The sequence below is a fragment of the Doryrhamphus excisus genome, chromosome 15 (assembly GCF_030265055.1).
Source record: "Doryrhamphus excisus isolate RoL2022-K1 chromosome 15, RoL_Dexc_1.0, whole genome shotgun sequence".
Taxonomy (NCBI): domain Eukaryota; kingdom Metazoa; phylum Chordata; class Actinopteri; order Syngnathiformes; family Syngnathidae; genus Doryrhamphus; species Doryrhamphus excisus.
The window spans coordinates 468,325-483,557 of NC_080480.1; the positions used below are offsets into that span (position 1 = coordinate 468,325).

General features: G+C 51.3%; 1 protein-coding gene across 1 annotated transcript; it reads left to right on the forward strand.

Annotated features, from left to right (window-relative positions):
- Positions 1-1,336: 1,336 nt before the first annotated feature.
- On the forward strand, positions 1,337-15,233 carry LOC131103593 (envoplakin-like). Its single transcript, XM_058049985.1, has 22 exons — positions 1,337-1,550; positions 3,087-3,186; positions 3,255-3,409; positions 3,558-3,681; positions 3,757-3,888; positions 4,075-4,116; positions 4,177-4,338; positions 4,585-4,692; positions 4,776-4,871; positions 4,959-5,069; positions 6,170-6,316; positions 6,398-6,552; positions 6,625-6,722; positions 6,793-6,965; positions 7,972-8,150; positions 8,238-8,376; positions 8,504-8,697; positions 9,288-9,438; positions 9,532-9,615; positions 10,563-10,700; positions 10,773-10,865; positions 11,137-15,233. The coding sequence occupies exons 1-22, from the start codon at positions 1,510-1,512 to the stop codon at positions 14,671-14,673; spliced, it is 6,159 nt and encodes a 2,052-aa protein (XP_057905968.1). The 5' UTR covers positions 1,337-1,509; the 3' UTR covers positions 14,674-15,233.

Sequence of the window (15,233 nt, forward strand, 5' to 3'; positions counted from 1 at the left end):
GAACCAACATGGTTAGATTGCAACCCACCCCCTTTGGGGTGGGGTGGGGCGGAGGGCCCCTTTATGTGGTTTTCTATTCTCCTTTGCTCAGGCAAAGGTACATGTTGTATTGAGTAACTATTGACCTACCTTATCTGTCAACACTGCTTTGTGCTGTCACTTATTCCCGTCCTAATGGTGCACTTCTACTACTTTCTTCCTCCTGGAGGTATGAGGGTGTTGGTTTTAGGAGAGCCTGCTGCGTGGGTGTCTGAGACACACCCACAGCAAGCATGAGACGGAGCAGCATGCTCAACCAACTTTCCACTGAAGCATGAAGCCACACTGGGGGCCACCATCTGTCCCCGCCCACTTAGCAACCTGTGCATACTGTTCAGTATCTCTGCTATCTTTCCAGAGATCATTCATCTGACCAGGCTGCGACGTCAGAAGTCACCCCACACCGAGTGTTTGACCTTTGTCACTGGATGAGCTGGAGCCTATCCCAGGCGACTTTAGGCAAAAGAACACCCTGAAGCGTTCAGCAGCCAATGACAGGACACAGAAGGTACTTGGATCTACACGTGGACAACCATTCCCACTGTTTAGACAGGAATATAAAAACTGATCCATGATCTCCAGATCCACAAATGCATGCCTGGGTAGGTTTGGTCTGGAAGAACCAGACAAACCCAGGATGTCAGCATCCTCAAATGCATGCTTGGCCAAGTTTGGTGTGGAAGAACTCGACTGACCCATCATCTTAAGGTTCTCCAATGCATGGGTTGATCATTTTGACTACAAGATCCAGGAAAGCGTGTTCGGATGAAATACTGGAAATTTTTTCCACACCAAATGAATCCAAATATGCGTTTGTGGGCCTTTTGAGGTCATCCCTCAGTTGAGTTCTCCACCAAATTCATCCAACCATGCCTGTCTGGATCTTGAAGTAAGAGAAGTGGAAGATTGCTTGAATGGAGAACCAAGTCCATGTTTTCCCTCCACTGTAGTTCTCATGGACTAAGAAGGTGCGCATATTAGGATTTCTCATTAGCATTGCTCATAGTAATCCGGATACCAGCAACCCGTCGGTCAACATTCCGCAGTATTTGTATGCATGAGTGAGAAGAGATCATCTCTTAGGAGACGTTCACCCCCGCAGGACCAGCTTTGTCTCCATCGTGAGCTACGACAGACTGGCTTTGAACACCGGATTCTAACATGCCATTGTTTCAGGAAAAAAAGTTGACATTCCTCTGCACTGTGTGACGGCGTCAGAAGTGTGGAACAGGTCTACCCGGTCCCCCCCCCCCCCTCCCTCCCCAACACACACACCGCACTGACTGCTTTTATTGGTGACACACCTGCTGGCCTGGGCGGAGCTTACGAACGCACCTTAGTCGAGGGAAGAGGCCGCCGGAGACACGGAGCGAGAGGAAGGAAGGGACTGAGCCAAAGAGAGGAAGAGGAGCAGGTTGAAACACAGTCCGACTCCGGTTGCACCCCAGCGGGCCTCAACAGCTTCCCGTCATGTCCAAGAAGCAGGAAAGCAGCGCTGTGAAGATCACCAGGTGAGCTAGCGTGTGTGTGTGTGTGTGTGTGTGTGTAGTCGCTGTAACACTGGTCTAACCTGTCATGCTGCGTATCTACTGTGTACATGTGGACTGTACAGGTACTTCTACCGTGTACTGCAATGCCTTATGAATGAACGTGTACTATGATGGTGTCGTGTTGACTTCGCTTCAGTTCCCACTCGGTCACGGCTACCAGGACCCTGACCTGCACCCACGCCATACCTGTCAACGTGTGCACGTAAATATAAGGGGCATTTTCCAGAAGGGCGATATAGTTTTTGCGTTATGCCCCCCCCCTTTTAGGAAGCTAAGGAAACACAAAGGGACACTGGGTTGTACTAGGTTGTACTTTTCCCAATGGAATCAATACAGCTGTTGATGTGAAAGTCCCTCCCTGGTTTCCCAGCAGTGGTCAGTGTCCAATCCCCCCCGTTGGTCTCGGCATATGTCCACTTCAGTTCCCAATCCGGGTTCCATGATAAAACCCAAGCACCTTTTTACCAGAATGATGCAACTCTATGTTCCATCATCTTGTCGTTGCGCAACAGTCCCCTTCCTTGGACTGGGTGGGACTGACCAAGGGCCGAGGGTGTGTCGGGGGTCTTCTTGATGGGAGTTGAACAGCGCACGACTCCACGACAGGCGTGCTGACGTCTCCAAGGCTGCACGCGTGCACCAGTTGGACTTTTGCAGCACAGATAAGAAGCAGCTGGTTTGATTCCGCTGGCAATAAAAAGGGAAGAGAAGCTACTACGAGCCGTCATGGCACTAATCCACCGCGCATGAGTGCCGCCATTCCTGAGCTGACACATTTCAGTCTGACTGCATTCCAGCGGGTGATGGAGAAGGGGGCGGGGGGTGGCGACAACACCCCCCCCCCCCCCCCCCCACTCTTCTGGGTTCTTGTTGGGGTGTGTCAAGATAAATAGTTGGCTTTCATATCTCATCGGCCGAGGGAACGACAGAGCAAACAAGCCGAGCACGCTAACACGCTAACACGCTAACCACCGACACGATGATGAAGGATTGGAACCAGCAGGCGGAGACGCCGTCTTTGTTCAGTCTAATCACATCTTGTTCTCATGCAGAACAGTTTATGTTTATGTCTATACATCATGTCAGGCCTCTACAGCCGCAATCATGCTAGATAAACATGTTGGTAGAGTCACACCTTCCTGACACCGCCAATCATCTCTTCATAATAATAATAATCATAATAATAATAATATGTGTAAATATGTGATAGGTGGTAGAGTGCTCGTCTCCCAAGCTGAAGGTTGTGGGTTCAATCCTCTAGCCTACCTGGAAGGAAGTACCCTTAGGCAAGATAATGAAAGTTGCTCCTGATGCTGCATCATCAGTAGCTAAACATCAAACAGCCTCAAAGAGCTTTGAGCACCTTGGAGGTGGAGGTGGTCCCTGACCCCCCCAGTGTAACAATGATTTGGATGGGGGTCATCGGGTGACCTAGCAGGGACAGAGATGCTGAATGAAGAAGCAAAATAACGTTGATGTGGACTATGTTCCCAACAGGACCCAGGCCACCGACCTGGCTTCCCTCATTGCTCGCATGCAGAAGAATGCGGATCGAGTGGAGAAGAACATCCTGCAAGCGGAGGACCTGCTGACGGTGGTAAGAAGTCTTTCATCACTTCAGCCCAACATCTTGCTAAGGTGACGCCAAGGCCTGCTGCTGTGTAGGACAAGCAGCGTGATGGCAGGAACCAGGCTCTGATCCACCAGAAGGAGAATGCGGACAACCTGGCGGAGGCGGAAGGCCTGCTGAAGGACCTCTTCATGGACGTGGACAAGGCCAAGCGTCTGCAGCACCCGCAGGCTTCCGAGATCGAGCGAGAGTGAGTCGAGCGGCGTCGGCGAATGGAACGTGTTGCAGACACACCTCGCATTCCATCCCATCCAGATATGCTGGCATCACTTCCACATTCCCGTCACGATGCTCCTCGCCAGCCTTGCTCACGGAACGCCGTCTTGTTGCCATTGCAGCGTCAGGAACCTCCACGACCGCTGGGTGAAGGACTGTTCCACGTACAGGGATCTCTACGACCAAGTGCAGGACTTGATGCCCAAACAGAGGATCGACTGGGGTTCGGCGCTGGATGACAAGCAGGTCTGTCCGTGGTCCCCAAACCTCCCACCCTAGTCCGCCCGTGGCGTCACGCCCAAGTCCCGTTTGCCGTTTCAGAGGCGTGTAGACACGGAGGGCTACGGACGCAGCCTGGCCGATGTGGAGAAACACATCGCAGCGCACAACATCCTGCATCAGGAGATCGAGGCCTACAGCGGCCAGCTGACTCCTGACACCACGTCTTCACAGGTATGGAGAAGAACTTCACCAGCACATGGACATCGTAAAGGGAGAGGTCGCCACCATCATTAATGATAAAGATGCTTTCATGCTAATGAAGGCTAGCGGGGTCATGGGGTCCGTGCGCTGTTACACATGGGAGGAGCAAAGGAGGTCCAGTTTTTCCTAACCTACACCTCTCATGCTCTCCAACAGGGCCAGTACGCCATCCTGAAGGGAAAACACGACAAGCTTTTGGTGAGGTCCAGCCATGACTTTGGGAGGAGAACATCCTCTGATGTGTTGCCGTGTGTGCAGGAGAGCTCCCGAAGGAGACGCAAGCACTTGGCCTCCCTCTACGACTACATGCAAAGCTGCGCCAAGGAGCTGGACTACCTGTCCCAGCAGCAGGACCGGATCCTGCAGAGGGACTGGAGCGATCGCATGATTGACCCCCCCACCGTCCGCATGGAGTATGAGGTCAGTCGTGGACTCTTCATGGGTAGATGTTTTGGAACTACACAAGAGGAAGTCATTCTTGGAGTATGATAAAACTAAATCTAGTCTGGTCTCAGCCCTGTGATACTGACACTGGTCGGCCCAACACTTCTGACATGTTCTTGGTGGTCCCAAGTGGACCAAGCATGCCTGATTAGCGCCTGGCTAAGAACATAAGAACTTCCTGTACGTTGAATACTTAGGCTACCTTTTAATATCTGGACGCAGAAATTCAAAAGCAACGGTCTGCTGTCACACGAACGGGAGGTGAACCAGCTCCTGGAGGAAGGAGATCGGCTGTTGGACAGGAAACATCCTGGAAGCCCAGCAATACAGGTACATCTGCCCCACAGGTGACCGTGCATCCGCCCGTACACGATGCCGATGCTAACGGCTTCAGGCGTACGCGTTGTTGTCAGGCCCACAGAGACGCCGTGCAGAACGGATGGCAGTCCTTCCTCAACTTGTGTCTGGCGCAGGAAAACCACCTGGACAATGTTGAAGACTACAAGAAGGTGAGACGCCAACCCGGGTTTGGGGACCTTGGTGGGGACCTCGGTGGGGATCTTGGCTCCGTGTTGACAAATAAATGTTCCCTGTAGTTCCAGCTGGATGCAGAGACATTGTCCGAGTCCCTGGACAGACTCACCTCCAACCTGGACCCCAACCTTTTGACCGGCAAGAGCAATTCCGAGGTCCTCCTGGAACTCCAGGTACTCCAGGTTCTATTAGAACACCATGAATTTAGTTCCAACTATTCGGGATCCTTGGATCCTTCAGCAATCAAAGGGCCTTCCTTCCTGACAAGAACTTTAAAGAAGCTCCTTTCACGTCCAAATGAAAACACATTTGTACTCATTGGTGCCTGTTAAGTAAGAGTAGATGCCCTTTGACCCCGAGGATTGATGGGGGGAGGGGGGGGGGATACTACCATAGTTGTTAGCATGGCGGCTTCACCGGCAGGATATAAACATTCTCATCTTTTTTAGGATAAGTAGCTCCTCCCACATCCCAAAGCCTCCATGGTGGCTTAACTGGGGACCCTAAATGGTCCACAGCTGCATTAGCATTAGCATTAGCACTAGCATTGGCTTCATGCTAGCTTAATTAGCCATTCCAAATTGTCCATAGGTATGAATGTGAGTGTGAATGGTTGTTTGCCTATATGTGCCCTGTGATTGGCTGGCCACCAGTCCGGGGTGGACAGCTGGGATAGGCTCCAGCATCCCCCCATCCTAGTCAGGATAAGCGGCATAGAAAATGGATGGATGGATAATAGTAGTAATAGTTTTAGTAGTAGTAATACTACTAATAGTAATATTAGTACATTACAATACAAGCTTTTTAAAATAAATGTTACGGTTTATATACAGTATAGACAAGTACAGTAATACGTTGGTGCTAGTACTTCAGTAGTAGTATGAATAGTATCTCTGGTATTATGAAATGACACATCTATGAAGGTTTAAACCGTTTATATCAAGGGGGGCTACTGAATGAGTTTGGGGGTCTGTGTATTAAATTTGGTCATGGTTTGGTGGTCCAGGTTCTGGTTAGCTTCTAGCCAGCTTGAGTAAAAGTGAGTCGGCCTCTTAGTCCCTAAATTCAGGTTCTTCCAAGTCTTGTCCCGTGTTGACATTCTTTACAATGTTTGTTTAGTTGGAGGTTTTCAGCAGCAGGTTCACTCCGGATCAGGCTGCTCAGTCGATCCCAGTCCAACCCTAACCCTAAATCCATGTACCAGATGAAGTTGTCACCAAACAAGCTTATGAATGCGGCCAAAAGCTCTAAGATGTTTGAGATGTGCCCTCAGGGAGACGAACCGGCGGTAAAGCGGAACGAGCAACGCCTGGCGGCTCTCAGACAACTGAGCCGCAACATCGCACCTCTGAAGCTCCGTCGAAGCAAGCTGACCACGCCCACCATGGCCGTCGCTCTGTGTGACTGGCAGGACGAGCAAGTAGGAAGGACTTTGGACTCCCCGTGAAGACCAAGTGAGGAGCCCCTTGAAGGTCTTTGACCCCCGTGTGTGCCTCTCCAGGGAGCCGTGAGGCGTGGTGACCAGCTCACATTGAAGTCCATTTATGATCATGAGATGTGGGAGCTCCAAGATAGCAGCAAGAGGACCAAGACCCTCCCCGGGGCGTGTTTCGTGGTGCCGGCGCCTGACGACGAGGCCATGCAGAAAGTCAACAGGTAGAGTTGGACATGCTGATAAGGACCGAGCCCTCGTCTGTGGCAGCCTCAAAGATCTCATTCTACGTTCAGTTTTGAGAAGATGTTGGCGGATTTGAAGAACAAAAGATCAGCCATAATGACCTCGCTGAAGACCCCCGTCGTGGAGGTGGATCGCCCCCACAATGCAGGTTAGAAGAAGTGTTGGTTTTTCCTACAGCCTCTTCCTGACTGCTGACCTAACAAGTTACTGCTTCCTAGTTTCAGTCCGAAGCACCCCAGAAGACCCCAAAGCCGCAAAACTATCCGGACAGCTAGATGAGCTCCACAGCGGTCTAGATCTTTGCAAACTGGACATCCAGAAACGCATGAGGGCCCCTCTGGACAACCGAAACCCGGTGCTGGACCTGGAAAACAGGCTGCAAGACCACAAGGTGAGGACCGTCTGCCTTATGATGATGGCGAGGACTTATCCCTCTCGGTAGGATGCCATGCTGGAAGTTCTACGCTACTAACAAACTACGGCTACGCTACCAACAAACTACGGCTACGCTACCAACAACAAACCACACTAAACTAGGAGCGTGTGTTGTTCAACCGACAGCCTCAGCTAGCATTTCTACCTTAGCATCAAGTACGGATTTGGATCTCAGGTGGAACATCTCTTCCTGGTCTTTATACGAGCACTGACCAGTCAATACCCCGCCTCGCATCTGAAGTCTGCTGGGATAGGCTCCAGCTGACCGATGACCCTCATTAGGATAGGCTCCAGCTGACCCACGACCCTCATTAGGATAGGCTCCAGCTGACCGATGACCCTCATTAGGATAGGCTCCAGCTGACCCATGACCCTCATTAGGATAGGCTCCAGCTGACCCACGACCCTCATTAGGATAGGCTCCAGCTGACCCACGACCCTCATTAGGATAGGCTCCAGCTGACCCACGACCCTCATTAGGATAGGCTCCAGCTGACCCACGACCCTCATTAGGATAGGCTCCAGCTGACCCACGACCCTCATTAGGATAGGCTCCAGCTGACCCACGACCCTCATTAGGATAGGCTCCAGCTGACCGATGACCCTCATTAGGATAGGCTCCAGCTGACCCACGACCCTCATTAGGATAGGCTCCAGCTGACCCACGACCCTCATTAGGATAGGCTCCAGCTGACCCACGACCCTCATTAGGATAGGCTCCAGCTGACCCACGACCCTCATTAGGATAGGCTCCAGCTGACCGATGACCCTCATTAGGATAGGCTCCAGCTGACCCACGACCCTCATTAGGATAGGCTCCAGCTGACCGATGACCCTCATTAGGATAGGCTCCAGCTGACCCACGACCCTCATTAGGATAGGCTCCGTGGAACATGGGCGTGTCCACTGTATGTTTTCCAACACGTATGACAGTCACCTCACGTCTTACTCTACAACTCCAGAAATCCGCCCAGTCGGCCAGAAGGCTGGAGTCCGAGAAGTCTGCCCTCCAGAGAGACCTGGACCCCATTCTGACCAAGAAACCACTCGGCCCCAACGCCTCCATCTTGCCACTCCAACTGGCTGCTGCCAACACCAAAATGGACGACATCAACAGCCTTGTTGATCTTTATGATAAAAAGTAAGAAGGCCTCGATGGAAGAAGACGGACGATGGAGCTGCCTGGATTCTAGTCACACTTTGCTGTTTTGTGGATCCTTTCACACAGAGCTTCGGCCTCCATGTTCCTGGAGAGACAAATGCAGAAGGTAGACGGCATGGTCTCCGGGTTGGAGCAGCAGCTGGTGAAGGATGGTTCCATTCCAGACCAAACAAACGCCCTGATCAGTCGTAGCCGTCAGCTGCAGGTAGGTCACCTTGGCTCGCTTTCACTTCAACGTTGACCCAAGCCATCTATGTACTGTACTGCGTTGTACTGCGTTGTACTGTACTGTACTATACTGTACTGTACTGTGTGTTCCTGCCGTGCACCAGGACGCTCGTCAGGCCGTTTCCTTAAAAAAGGATGACGTGAACACGTTGGGCAGAGACTTGGACCTGACCAAGCAAGTGTGTAGCTCCCTGCAGCAGAACTTCAACGAGTACTGCCCGGACATCCGCCGCCAGGAGAGCGAAGTGAAGCATCTGAAGAACCGCTTCACCAGCGTCAGCAATCAACTCCAGGAAAGGTGATGGTGGAACTCCACACGTTGGTCAGATACTTGGTATTCAAGAGTATTCAGAAGCTCATTTCAGCTCAGGTGCTACCAAATAAGCGCTTGTGGTTTTTGCTTTGTCTTTGGCTTTTTGTCATGCTAATTCCAAAAGGACCCCCCTTAGTACAAAGCAGTAAACGTTCTCGCTATCGTTTTTCATTCCTTTATTTGTGGCGGTCCTCCACAAGCGTTTAGATGCTACCTGTTGGCCTTTGCTTGGTAACACATTCTAATGCGCTTTGTCTACCAGAGAATAAGAAGATGTAGCAGGAGGGATATCAGTGTTGCTAATTTAGCAAGTTTGTCGCTGCATTCAGTGAGTCATCAGACACCTCCAGATACTCGACTGTGCCAAATCTATTTGTGGCGACTCGTCTTGCTAGTTCCAAACATATTTGTTTTGCTTTTTATGTTTTTTTTTTACTCGATAATGTTGATGAGTCAGGGAGGATTATGCTAATTAGACGATGACACCCCCGCTCTATATGATTCTTGTCATGGTATTTCCATGTGGGTATTAAGATGCTACGCGTGCTAAGCATCTTTTATGTGGTCTTGCGTAGGTCTACCCTGATTCAGGAGGCCACCAATAAGAACCAGGACTTCCAGAATGCCGCCCAGTCGCTGGATTTCTTTTTGGTCAATTTGCCAAACAACACAATCAAAGCTACGGACGATGTGGGCCAAATAACGTCCAGGCACAGCTCTCAGAGGGTGAGCGCCGATATCATCATCATCACCATCATCATCATCACCATGAACCCACCTTGGCACGCCATATCTTCTTAAACCATGTCCCGTGTTTAGAGAGTGATGGAGGACATTCAGAGGAAGTCGGATGACGTGCGTCGAATCCAGGATCTCTCCCGTGACCTTCAGAACACCTTGAATGTAAATAAGATTCATCATAAGATTATTGTTATACATTTTTAGCTACGTATTCACGAGATCATTCCTAAGTGAGGGTCCCTTGCTAGCGCTATTCATGAGATCATTCCTAAGTGAGGGTCCCTTGCTAGCGCTATTCATGAGATCATTCCTAAGTGAGGGTCCCTTGCTAGCGCTATTCATGAGATCATTCCTAAGTGAGGGTCCCTTGCTAGCGCTATTCAAGAGATCATTCCTAAGTGAGGGTCCCTTGCTAGCTATTCATAAGATCATTCCTAAGTGAGGGTCCCTTGCTAGTGCTATTCATGAGATCATTCCTAAGTGAGGGTCCCTTGCTAGTGCTATTCATGAGATCATTCCTAAGTGAGGGTCCCTTGCTAGCTATTCATGAGATCATTCCTAAGTGAGGGTCCCTTGCTAGCTATTCATGAGATCATTCCTAAGTGAGGGTCCCTTGCTAGCGCTATTCATGAGATCATTCCTAAGTGAGGGTCCCTTGCTAGCTATTCATGAGATCATTCCTAAGTGAGGGTCCCTTGCTAGCTATTCATGAGATCATTCCTAAGTGAGGGTCCCTTGCTAGCGCTATTCATGAGATCATTCCTAAGTGAGGGTCCCTTGCTAGCTATTCATGAGATCATTCCTAAGTGAGGGTCCCTTGCTAGCTATTCATGAGATCATTCCTAAGTGAGGGTCCCTTGCTAGCTATTCATGAGATCATTCCTAAGTGAGGGTCCCTTGCTAGCGCTATTCATAAGATCATTCCTAAGTGAGGGTCCCTTGCTAGCTATTCATGAGATCATTCCTAAGTGAGGGTCCCTTGCTAGCGCTATTCATGAGATCATTCCTAAGTGAGGGTCCCTAGCTAGCGCTATTCATGAGATCATTCCTAAGTGAGGGTCCCTTGCTAGCTATTCATGAGATCATTCCTAAGTGAGGGTCCCTTGCAGGAATACGAAATCAAATCCAACACATACCGCGCCACTCTGGATGATGAAGATGAGGATGAAGACGATGAAGATGATGACGATGAACCCGTTTTGAAAAAGCGTCAAAGTTCCACGATGGCTCAGGCCGTCCAGAGGAAGGTAAAGCCAAGACTGGTTCCGGCACCATAAGCTAAAGAACCGGTCTGAACCAGATTCCTCTTGGTCCCACAGGAAAAAGACTTGGTGAACCGTTTTGCTGAGGTGTCTGCGGAGAACGAGCAGCTTCTCAACCAGATAGGGACAGCCAAGAAGATCATCCTCAGGGTAAGATGCTTCTCATCTTAGCTCTTGACAGGACGAGTGAAGGACGAGATGTTGTCCTCCTCACGTGTTGATCTGGCGTATCAGTCTGAGGTTAAAAAGGTTTCTATTGGGCCGCATCTAAAACCTGGGATCCAAGCGCTCCACTCCAGCTTCTATCCAGCAACACTGGGATGGAGCCTACAGGATCTCATCAGCGTTCCTTAATTGTCCAACAGAATTTTTGTTTTGTGAAAGCAAGCTAATATTTTCCTCCCGTGTGCTTCACGAGCAGAACGAAGACCAAGTCAGCAGCGTGGCGTTCAACCAGCAGCTGCAGCTCCAGAGCCAGAGGAAAGACATGGAGGAGGCTGAGACGGTGAAGAGGGACCTGAACGAGGAGCTGTCCCGTCGCTTGGCTGCGGAGAAGGACCTGGAGACGTACAGGCAGAGATACCTGTCCTTGAAGAGCAGGCGAGGAGTGGAGAGGTTGGAGGAGAAGGAGGTGGTGGAGTACTACCGTGATGCCAAAGTGGAAGCCGAGCTCAAGTCTCTGAAGAGCAAGATGAAAGATGAAGAATATAAGAGGTCGAGAACCCTTTCGGAGATAGACATCCTGAATGCCAAGATGATCCAGATGGAGAAAGATCTGATTGGCGTCGAGCCCAAGCTGGTCACCAAAGTGCTAACCGAATATGAACGAGACCCACAGCTTGAGAAGGAAGCTGAGAAGATGCAGAGTGAGATACAGCGAATACGCCTGGAGCTCCAAACCAGAAGCTCTGAGATGATTCAAGTGAAGAATGAGCTCACTCTGCTGGTTCAGCAGAAGCCCAAAATCAGGGAAAAGGTGGTGAAGAAGGAAGTGGTGCGGCTGGAGAAGGATCCCGAGATGCTAAAAGCTGTTTTCACGTTCAAGAACGACCTGGCAGCAGAAGAATCTCATTGCCTGTCCCTCAACAGCAGTATCTTCAGCATCAGGGGCCAAATAAACACGCTGGAGAGGCTCATCCCCACCATCGAACCCACCGTTGTCACCAAGGTGGTGAAGCAGGTTCAACAAGATCCAGAATCACTGGAAGAGTCCAACAAACTCCGAATGGCCTTGGAGGAGGAGAAAGATGAAAACGTCATCTTGCTGAAGGACCTGACCACACTCCAGTTGCGTTACGGCGAAGTGGAGAAGCTGCGGCCCAAATATGAAGTCAAGGAGGTCATCAATGAGATTTTCCGAGTGGACCCTGAGACGGAGGTGGAGCTGCTGCGTCTGAGGAAGGAGATGCAGGCCTTGGGCCAGAAACGCGGCGATCTGGAGAATGAGACGGACGTGGTGATGACCACGCTGACTGCTCTGCGAGCTCAGAAGCCCAAGATCGAGTACAAGGAGGTGACCCAGGATGTCATCAAAGAGGAGAAAAGTCCAGAGGTCATCAGGGAGCTTCAGCGGCTGAGCAACCAGGTTTCCCGTCTCCAAGTCAACTACAACTCCACCATGGAGCTCCTGATGCATCTCCGCAAAGAACGAGATGATTTGAAAGCGGAAAAATCCAAAGTGGAGACAAAGCTGGTGACGAAGGAGCTGATCAAGTATGAGAACGACCCTCTTCTGGAGAAAGAGGTGAACAGACTTCGGAGGACGGTTCGAGAAGAGACTCAGCAACGCCGCAGTGCGGAGGAATGTGTCTTCGACCTCCAGAACCAGTTCATCCTGCTGGAGCGGCAGAAGCCCGAGGAGAAGCTGGTGGTGCAGGAAGTGGTGCGTCTCCAGAAGGACCCCAAACAGATCTTGGAGCACGAGAGGTTGAACAATTCCCTCGACGAGGAAGTCAAAGCCCGTCGGAAGCTGGAAATGGAGGTCAGGCAGCTGAGAGCGCTGATCCAAGAGAAGGAGACCACGGTGGCTCAGATGGACGAACGCCAGAAGAAGATTCAAATCGAGTCCGAGCTCAGGCACATCAGAGCTCAGATCCTTGAGCTGGAGACCACTCCAAAACCAGTTGAGGAAAAGATCGTCATCGAGGAGGTCCTGAAAGTGGAGCGGGACCCCAAGCTGGAGAAGCTCATCGATGGCACGCGCGTTGAGATGGAAAGCGAAGGAAACCAAATTCATCGCCTGCAGAGGGAAATCAGCAGCATGAAGATGAAGCTGGAAATCCTGGAAAAGGAGAAGAAGACGGAGAAGGTGGTGTACAGGGAAGTTGTTCGTGTGGAGAAGGACCCGGCGGTGGAGGCCGAGAGGGACCACTTGAGGGATCTGGTTGCACAGGAGCGAAATATGAGACGGGACAACGAAGACAACCTTCAGGGCTTCCGAATGAAAATCAGTCACCTGGAGACTTCGGTTTCTGTAATCAGCCAGGAGGAGACCACGCTGGTCGCCAACAAGAACAACGTGCTCAGAGAAAAGGAGGAACTTCTCAGGCAGCTGAAATTGCTGGAGAGCCAAAGGCAGAACATCAGCATGACCTTCCAGCAGCAGTCCAAGCTGATGAGTGAAAGAACCCAGATGGCGAGGCAGAGGAGCCTGAAGGCGACGTCTGAAATCCAAAGGCTGGAGAGGGACATCCTGAACGAGAAAGACAAACATCACCAAAAGGAGGCGCTCATCCTGGAGCTGAAGGAGAGCATCAGGAAGGACGACCAGGCGGAAACCCACACCAGAGAGACCAACCTTTCCACCAGGGTCACCATCTTGGATCCGGACACGGGCAAAGACCTGGCTCCGTACGACGCCTACGCCAAAGGCTTGATCGATCGCGACCAGTACATTCAGCTGTCGGAACTGGAGTGCGACTGGGAAGAAATCACCTCCATGGGCCCGGATGGGGATACCACGGTTCTTCAGGATCGGAAGAGCGGGATGCAGTACTCGGTCAAAGACGCCCTGAAAGATGGCCGCCTGACCCAGTATGATGTCATGCTCTACAAGGACGGAAAAATGCCCATTTCCGAATTTGCTCTTCTTGTGGCTGGAGAAACCCGGAAACCGTATGTTCCTCCGCTCGCAAGCCCAAAGTCCCCCATCAAGTCGTCCCCGCTGTCCCCCATCAAGTCGTCCCCGCTGTCCCCCATCAAGTCCTCTCCGATGTCTCCCTTAAGCTCCATGCCGACCTCCCTGAGGTCCTCCTACACGGCATTGAACAGCCACAGCGGCAGCGTCAACAACCTCGGCGCTTCCTTAGCCGATGAGCAGTTCCCCATCTCCGGCATCTTCGACCTCACCACGGAAAGCCGCATGTCGGTGAGAAGCGCCTTGACTCGCAAGCTCATCGACGCCGACACGGCGCTCAAGCTTCTGGAAGCGCAGGCGGCCTCGGGCGGGATCGTGGATCTGGCCAAGAAAGACAAGCTGTCCGTCCACAAGGCCGCCGAGCACGGCCTGATTGACAACGCCCACATGTACAAGCTCCTCAACGCTCAGAAGGCCTTCACCGGGATTGAGGATCCTCTCACCAAAGCGCGTCTCTCCGTGGGACAGGCGGCCCAGAAAGGCTACATCCCCGACGAGAACGCCCGCTGGTACATCGAGGCGCAGTACCTCACCGGCGGGTTCGTGGACCCCACCAAACCGGGCCGCCTCACGCTGCAAGAAGCCAAGGAAAGCAACGTGATTGACAGCAAGACGGCTGACGACCTCCAAGACGGGTCCGCCTACACCAAAGTCCTGGTGGACCCCGTCAGCAAGGAGAAAATATCCTACAAGGAGGCCATCCAACGCTCCAGGAGGGACGCCAGCACGGGACTCCTGCTCCTCCCTGCCGCCTCCAGCGATGAAACCGACTCCCCGTCCTACTCCAACTTCCGCTTCAATTCCGCCAACAACAAAATCTAGCGAGCGCTCGGCGGTTGAAGACGCGACCAAGAAGTAATCGAGTACACGACATCGCCGAATGTATCCCATTCTGGTCCTTTTCTTGGATGCATTTGGTGGGGAACCTGCACAGAACCCTGACCTCAACCTCATCGAACACCACCCCACACGCCGGTGACCTCTGACCTTAGCAACTGTTCTGGCTGAACGGACACGCCGCCATGTTAGGAAAGCCAAAGTGCGCAGGGAAACCTTCTTGGCCGGCAAAGGGGAGACCAGCTCCACATCCTGGAGGTACAGTACTACAGTACTACAGCACTACAGCACTACAGTACTACAGTACTACTGCACAGGTACAGTCTATATACTGGATCAGAACATTTAATGGACAGTGATTTTTTCAAACGTGGTTTGGGTAGGATTTTGGGGTTTGGGTAAAAATCAGGGTAATATATATTGTTCTTCCTCAGCATCCAGTTCTTTGTTGTTTTTTACACAAGTATTTCCATGCCACCATGTTTATTGCATCAATGTGAATCATACTTTATATACGTAATAATAAATGACTTGATAAATCTTCA